The sequence below is a fragment of the Bison bison genome, unplaced genomic scaffold (assembly GCF_000754665.1).
Source record: "Bison bison bison isolate TAMUID 2011002044 unplaced genomic scaffold, Bison_UMD1.0 scf7180017864485, whole genome shotgun sequence".
NCBI lineage: Eukaryota > Metazoa > Chordata > Mammalia > Artiodactyla > Bovidae > Bison > Bison bison.
Genome location: NW_011495045.1, coordinates 1938675 through 1947683, shown reverse-complemented (window position 1 = coordinate 1947683; position 9009 = coordinate 1938675). Strand labels below are relative to the sequence as shown.

The following is a 9009-nucleotide window of genomic DNA, read 5'->3' as shown; positions in this document are numbered from 1 at the left end:
AAACAGTGGAAACAGTGTCAGGCTTTATTTTGGGGGGCTCCAAAATCACTGCAGATGGTGACTGCAGCCATGAAATTCAGAGACGCTTACTCCTTGGAAGGAAAGTTATGACCACCCTAGATAGCATATTCAAAAGCAGAGACATTACTCTGCCAACAAAGGTCTGTCCAGTCAAGGCTATGGTTTTTCCAGTGGTCATGTATGGATGTGAGAGTTGGATTGTGAAGAAGGCTGAGTGCTGAAGAATTGATGCTTTTGAACTGTGGTGTTGCAGAAGACTCCTGAGGGTCCCTTGGACTGTAAGGAGATCCAACCAGTCCATTCTAAAGGAGATCAGTCCTGGGTGTTCTTTTAGAAGGACTGATGCTGAAGCTGAAACTCCAATACTTTGGCCACCTCATGTGAAGAGTTGACTCATTGGAAAAGACTCTGATGCTGGGAGGGATTGGGGGCAGGAGGAGAAGGGGATGACAGAGGATGAGATGGCTGGATGGCATCACCGACTCGATGGACATGAGTTTGAGTGAACTCCAGGAGTTGGTGATGGACAGGGAGGCCTAGCGTGCTGCAATTCATGGGGTTGCAAAGAGTCGGACACGACTGAGTGATTGAACTGAACTGATACACTGTGGGGCCTCGGACAATTTACTTGACCCTTATAAGTTTTAGTTTTATCATCTGTAAAATGAATCTAAATCACTTATATCGTAAGTTAATGGTTAGCATATAATATAAAAATGCTTAGTGCCGGGCACAGTTAACAAACTGCTACTTGCTACTGTCTTTAATGTTCTTGTTATTACTATTCCTATAATACCTGATTACTACCTTTCTCCTTCTTGATAGATAAATTTATGTTTAAGACACCTGGATTCCATGCCAATTCAATTCTGTGTAAAAAACAGTAAACAAAATAGATTTTCTAAGAAGTCTCTTTAATTTTTAACTTTCTAAAGAGCCTCCGTGATGGCTCAGATGGTAAAGAATCTGCCAGCAATGCAGGATACCTGGGTCTGATCCCTGGGTCAGGAAAATTTCCTGGAGAAGGGAATGGCTACACACTCCAGTATTCTTGCCTAGAGAATGCTATGGACAGAGAACCCTGGTGAGTTATAGTAATATTCATGCTAGTAGTTAAGTAGAATCCAGAAAACTCTGCAAACAGTCCAGAGTTACATTCTGACATGTCATCTAAATACACAATCCAAATGGATAAAGCACTCAAAGCAAATTTCAAAGAAATGAAAGAGAACCTCATAATGAATCGCTTCTCTCCACTCTCAGCTATTGTAACAGATATTATCACACCAAACAGAAGCTATCTTTCAGAGGTAAAAATGATGACACACCACAGAGCAGATTTTCACTCCATTTAAGTAAAAAACCTTTCAGGGGTATGATTCATGGCCCATCTTTCTCAGTTCTAACTGAATTATCAGCAAACACATTGTTTCTGTGCAAAAGCAGTGCTTTTGTATTTACAACTTCATTTACTAATGGTTTTATATGTAAAAATAAATTTTGCTATAATTTTACTTCTGATAAACAGTTTCAAGAGGCCAGAGAAAGCAGAAGACCCAAATGGTCTCAGAAGAAAATGATGCTTAATGGCTAAAATGAAGACTCATAAAGAAAAATAAAGATGCTGACTGGGTGACCCAAAGGAGTTACACAAGGGCTCCAGAAGTCTCCAGAGTGAGTGGCCAAGTTTCAGCAAAAGAGCAGCTGAATTCCATTCCCAGTGAGGCCATAAACTGTATCATCTTTATTTCTTCCTTTTTATTTACTTTTTGCTATAAATCTTTACAACAAAGATATTTACTTGAGTCATAGGAGAAATTACAGTTTTCAGAATTTGGTAGATGAAAAAATATGAGTCAAGGACAGGTGTAATAACATGGAGGAATAACATGTGGGAATAAATGAGCAGCTGAGACCCACATACAAAAACGGAGTACATTTTCAAAGCTATCATGTCAGGCTGTTAAACAGTAGGAAAAAACAATTACTTTCAAAAAGGATCATTACGACTAAATTCATTTATTATATTAACTATCTTGCCCTTCTAAACCAAAAATATAATCATGAAATATTTTAAACATGCTGAAATATTTTTAATCTCATAAAAGCTTCTAAAATTGACACATTTTTCAAAATATTATATGTGTCATAATATGTATCAATTACAGAATTATGTTACAGATTTTATGGAGTTCTATTTTCATTTTATTCTCACATCTTACCTATACACACAGAGCCAGGGGAATCTCTCTAATCACTTGTTATTAACTCCTACTATCTTTCCCTCAATTTTCAGAATAGGAAAGTACAATCCAAACTGGTGACTGGTGACCCAAATGGACTAGGTAATGCTAGGACTTCAAAGCAAGTATTCCAACTTGTTATAGCACAACATTCTCTCCACCAAACATTATGCCAAATGTTAAAACCTATTATTAAAAAAAATAATAATACATATGCATTCTGGGTAGAAATCCAGTCCATGGTCAGTTGGTACATAACTGATTTGAGCACCTGTATTGTATCTTACGGCTTCCCCGGTAGCTCAGCTGGGAAAGAATCCGCCTGTAATGCGAGACACCTGGGTTCGATCCCTGGGTCGGAGAGATGCCCTGGAAAAGCGGCTACCCACTCCAGTATTCTTGCCTAGAGAATCCCCATGGACAGAGGAGCCTGGTGGGCTACAGTCCATGGGGTCACAAAGAGTTGGACATGACTGAGCGACTAAGCACACTGTATCTTATGTATGCTATTATAATAAACAAACTAAGTGTTCAAAAACATGAAATTTCACTAATTTAATATACAAATACTTAAATTTGTTTAAATAATAATTTTACCGATGAAAATACCAAGAAACGAATCATATTTGTGCCAGGTCGCATTCCCATTAAGCTGAATAAAGGGAAGATTACTCTGGTTTTTTCTTTGTGCTCTTTTTAGGCTGCATAATATTTTCAGTCTCCAATATAGAAAGTATGCCATGGGCTACCCTGTGCAGAACATCCTTATTTTATATAAAACAACAAATTTCGCTTTAAACAACAAACTTGTTTTTAAAAGATCTTATATCTCTTTTAGTTACAGAGAACTGGTTCAAAAGCAGTAGCATGTAAAGTTCTCGTGATTTCTCTCCCAACTGTATCTGCCCCAAACTGCTCTCTTCAACCTTGCTGTGAGACAGTCACAGTGATAGTTTTAAAGTCATATGGTATGTTTTAACAATGGTGCAAAGAAAATAAATTATGTAAAGTCTCAAAAATAATTGCAAATAAAAAAGTATAGAACAATCTACAGTACTGTAGAATACTGTAGTATGAATGTAACAAAGGGAGAAAATAAGAATATGCATTTCTATTTACTAGTCTTTGCATAAACTATACGGATACATTAATAATTAATAAAACTTTACCTCTGAGGTGGAGGCAAGAATAAAAATGACAGCTATGGGCAGAAGCAAGACTTCTCAACATTAACTTTATCATCTTGACTTTGGAAAACATGAAGATATTATTCATTTCAAAAATTTTAATGTAAAAAAAAAATTGGAGCACAGAAAATTTCTATGCAGTGACTGAATGTTCAAAGTTAACCATGATTTAATTATAAACTTCCTGAGAATAGAACCCACATATTTTATTTTTTTATTTTTATTTATTTGGCTGCTCTGGATCTTAGTTGCAGCACTTGGGCCCTTTGATCGTCACTGCAGCATGCAGGTTCTTTAGTTGCAACATGTGGATCCAGTTCCCTGACCAAGGATTGAGTCCAGGCCCCCTGCACACAGAACGTGGAGTCTTAGCCACTTGACCACCAGGGAAGCCCCAACATCAAGTATATTATATATTCCATCTTCCCAGTCTAAGGCAGAGCCTAGCACACAAACACTGTGTAATACATATACAATAGTAACTTGAGAAATTAAGTTCCTAAATATTTCAGAAACAATATTCCACAACCCAGATATAGTAGTAACTTCCACACATTGGGAAGAGGGGTGAAAGGGAAAATAAGAAAAAGGGAAGAAGCAAATGGGGGTGGGGGGAGCCTTTACTTAATGTAAATTCTCCAGGTTTCTTTTTACTGCTGACTACAATTTAAAAATAAAGGTAAAATGTTCTTATGCTGGATAAATACTTTAAGAAGACTCTAAGCAGAAACTTGACAAGCTGCTTGATACTCAGCATTATTAAAAATTTTAGCAACAAATTATTAACATCAAATTTCTATTTAAAGTACTGCGCTAAAAGCAGCAATGACGGAAATGCTTCGTTATACCCTCAAACTACAACCTGTATATTTTAGGTTCGTTTGTTCTCCATATTTATGGAATGTTTTTCCTCGCCATTCATTTTCATCCCTGAAAGCTATCTTCAAGAACTAAATTTCTTATTCATTAACTGCTACTGTGAAGCTATATCAAACCTTAAAGAAATAAGATCTGCTGTACTATTAAAAACAACTTATTGGATCATTAAATAATAACAAGGTCAAATAGGAGTCAAAACCTATCGTTTTGACCACAGGATATATAATGATCATATGGTTAATTATTATGGTTAATAATGGTTAATATAGATATGGTTAATAATGACCACATCCAACGACTTGAAAATTTTTGATACATAACTTAATATTATAGCAGTGATTCTTTCATTTGATACTGTGCTACCCTGAGACCATTCATTGTCTCAAGGCATACTACAGAAACTTCTTTAAAAAGGTAAATCTGTTTAGTTCATTAATTGACTCATTTATCTAGTGAAAGGTCCACTTTTAGGTAGTCCAAAAGGACAGTAATATCATGAGAGGCCAGAATGGAGTAACCCTTTCTGTTTTAAGGATAATAGTTTAAGGCCAAGTTTAAGGCCAATAGGGCATATGCCTATACAGAAGCACTCGTTCTCACAAAGTTTCCTTATTTTTTTCTTAATTTAATAAATTTAAATTATATCTATTGCCAAGTAATTGCTTATGGAAAGATTTAAGTTCAAACTGGAAATAATATTAATGTTGCTCAAATAGATGAAACATGAAACCGCTGTGCTTCATCCACACCATGTAACACTACTCAGTAACAGAAAGAAAGGGGTCAAACACAGAACTAGGTGAATCTACAGATTCATGATGGGTGACAAAACTCAATCCTAAAAGGCTATATACTACATAGCTTCATTTATATATATTCTTGAAATGACAAAGTTATAGAAATAGAGCTACACATTGTTATACAAGTTGTTAAAATACAGCTTTTAACAAGTGTACAACTACAATTATCTCCAAATTAGAACTTTATTTTAAAAAAAAAATCACTGTAATTTGGGTCACCTCAACCAAAGGCAGATTTAGGTGACATTCTCAGAAACCACTTAGTATACAAAGACTCCACCAGCAGAAGCAAAAAAGACTAGATAAAATAACAAAATAGCCACAGAAAAATAAGTGCTAAAGAAAATAGTAAAGTAACTTGGTTATTAAAGAATATCTAATGAACATTTAAATATATTTAGGACATATTAAATTTCATTCAGTATTCATTCAAGATAGAAAGCTTACCCGATGCTTTGCCTTAATTTTCTTCCTATATTCTTCTTTGTCAAATTTGTCCTCTTCTTGAAGCCTTTCCTTTGCTTTATCTAGGTTGATACCACCAGCGTCGTCCTCTTCCTCAGTACCCTTGGAAACAGATTTCTGCACTTGTGGCCACTGCTGAACCAACTGCAGAGAGGGAAAAGGTGAGTATGAGGCAGGAGACAAGGAACATCAACAGAATGCCACTTGCATTTGCAGAATGACTCTGAAATGGTGCACATACATACTTTCTGCCTTACAATTTATATTTCTGAAACTGTCAAACAAGCTTTGTAATAAAAGTGAGCAAGTCATAGAAAAGTCAGGATAAAGTAATGCTGCCATAATTCAAATTAAGAGCAGGATTAAAAGAAATCTTCATTAAATAATTTGGACAGTAAGGTAGTTGCTTCAACATCATTTCAGCATTCATAGTATGCAACACTCCACTAACTCAGCTCCAGATGATCTACACAGGGCAATAGCCAGGCTGAGCAGAGTGCCGCCTTGCCACCACCATGGCACGTCAGTGAACCTCCTCTAACACCTTTCAGCATGCTGGGCTGTTTTACTTTTCCTGTTTTCCTTACTAGCATTAACCTCCTTGAGGGTAGTCATATGTCTTATTCATGTATCCTGAGAACCCAACACATTATCTGCTCATACATTATGTGCTCAAAATTGATGAAACACATATCAGCTGGTACCACATATAAAAACTGAAATAACTAAACTAAGCGTAAAGGAGAAAGTTAGTCTGGATTTCATAAGTCTGCTCAGATCTACACAATTTTACACAAACATTTTGTGGTTAGGAACAAGGTGATAAAGAAGTCAGAGCACTGATCTGAGAGTCAGGAGACATGGCTTAATGCCTTGGCTTATTCACTAGCCCAGTGCATAACCCTGAATGAATTACTTAATTTCCATACATCTGTATCATTGCTTGAAAAATAAGCTTTGTTTGACTAATCATGTTCCAGGCCTAACAGAGTAAAATTCTAGACAATTTAGACAAAAGCATTTCTCTTATTTTACCCCATAACTGGTTGCCAGGAGGATTTAAGTAACTGCTACAGTTTCTGAAAGACTGCTAATCAAACAGCAGGAAATGAGGGCTGTAGGCACACACATCACAGGTGTTAATGCCTCCTCTCACTCTTGCCATCATCGTATCCTTCAAGATGAGACTACCATGGAGTCACAACTTGAAGCAAGGGTCACAAATGCATGAGCAGCACAGCAGCAGTCACAGAAGCAGTGAGAGAGATGAGTGGGGCCAGTTAAGAACACCACCCACGGCTCTGACTTCTCCTTTATCAGAATGGAAAAAATTCATCCCTCTGTAAGTGGAACCCTTCCTTTCTTGTTTACTCAGTTGTGTCCAACTGTTTGCAACACCATGGACTATAGCCCACCAGGATCCTGTGCCCATGAAATTTCCAAGGCAAGAATGGAAATTTCCAAGGCAAGAGTGGGTTGCCATTTCCTCCTCCAGGGGATCGTCCCAACCCAGGGATCGAATCCAAATTTCCTGTGTCTCCTGAACTGCAGGCAGATTCTGTACCACTGAGCCAGGGAAGCCTATGGGTGGAACAAATGGCATTTTTTTCAGGGTTTTAGATTAGAAGTTTCACTGTGGCTTACAGTCACACAATGCTCCTGTTGGCAATACATTTACAATGAAATATTTCACAGTTAAGGATTTACACTCCACCTGAAGTTAATGGGTATAATCTCTGCAGCTAAATTAGCAGCACAGTAAGGAACCACAATACACTAAAAGCACTAATCCTCTCTTACAGTGAGCATATGATACAATACTACAACTATTTTCTGATTTAGTGTTTCTCAAGCGCTGACCTCTTTTCTGGATCACAAAGATTCATATATTTCAATTTTATAGGCTTCCTCTGCAACTTCAACAACAACTTTAAAATTTTAATTGCAATCAACTTTGTTAGTTTCCATATGATTTATACACCATTTTACTCCACATTACCAGTGCAAATTTGGCCTTCTAAACCAAAACCTCATCCACAAAGTAACATCCAAATCTTTGCTAAATTCAGAATTAAAAGTAAACACATACCACTGCATACAGATTATGCAGGCAGCAATTATATTAATAATGATAAAATATTTGATGTGACATGTGATACATTATAGAATAAAAAGCTCTGTTATTTTACCAGGGTATACACTTCTTCTGAGGGCTTACTATTTGTTAGGCACTGTCCTAAGTGCAGAGGACAGAGTAATAAGCAGAGCCAACAAATACCTTCCCTCATGTAACTTTTTTCATCTCAGTGGAATAGAAATACCTTCTCTTATTCCACTGGAGAGGAAATATCTTCCCTCATTTGCACTAGAGTGGAAGAAATAGACAACCACTGAATTATTACAGAATGCAAAGTCTCATAATAAGTGATATGAAGAAAAAATAAACATAGGGCAAGGGAAATGACATCATGATGGGCATGGGATGCTGAGCACTATATCAGAATGAACAGGGAAACCCATAGGTCAGTCAGAGCGAAACAGAGACAATACTCAGAAGATGCTACAATGACCACTGACTCTACCATCACTACTTAAGGTGAGTCACTTGACATTCTAAATATGTTTCCTCTTAAAAAATGAAGATAATATTATTATATAATAAGTGATTTTCATGAGCAATCTGCGAGGTAACCCCTTCCCTACTCTATGAGGATGTATTTACACTAAGACCAGGTAAATAGGAAATGTAAACCAGACACCTATACATTTAAGGTTATTTTAAAGCAGAGAATTTTTCCCACAGCAGGCCAGTAAGTAAGAACACACCAGTATAGCATCTAAAATTGAGGAATCGCAGAGCAGAGGCTTTCTATAGTCGAGCAAAAGAAGCTGTGGTGAGTAGTTGTGTTATTATCCTTCTGTATGTTCCCACAGGACATGGAACAACAGACTGGTTCCAAAAAGGAAAAGGAGTACGTCAAGGCTGTATGTTGTCACCCTGTTTATTTAACTTATATGCAGAGTACATCATGAGAAACTCTGGGCTAGAAGAAGCGCAAGCTGGAATCAAGATTGCCGGGAGAAATATTAGTAATCTCATATATGCAGATGACACCACCTTTATGGCAGAAAGTGAAGAGGAACTAAAAAGCCTCTTGATGAAAGTCAAAGAGGAGAATGAAAAAGTTGGCTTAAAGCTCAACATTCAGAAAACGAAGATCACGGCATCTGGTCTCATCACTTCATGGAAATAGATGGGGAAACAGTGGAAACAGTGTCAGGCTTTATTTTTCTGGGCTCCAAAATCACTGCAGATGGTGACTGCAGCCATGAAATTCAAAGATGCTTATTCCTTGGAAGGAAAGTTACGACCAACCTAGATAGCATATTCAAAAGCAGAGACATTACTTTGCC

General features: G+C 37.0%; 1 protein-coding gene across 1 annotated transcript in view; it reads right to left on the bottom strand.

The window, feature by feature from the left end:
* The window catches only part of DDX10 (DEAD (Asp-Glu-Ala-Asp) box polypeptide 10), a 316840-nt gene that overhangs the window by 138358 nt on the left and 169473 nt on the right, over positions 1-9009 (bottom strand). The window contains exon 15 of the mRNA XM_010862850.1: positions 5578-5739. Within this exon, the coding sequence (XP_010861152.1) occupies positions 5578-5739 (162 nt within the window). The remainder of the gene's footprint in view (positions 1-5577; positions 5740-9009) is intronic.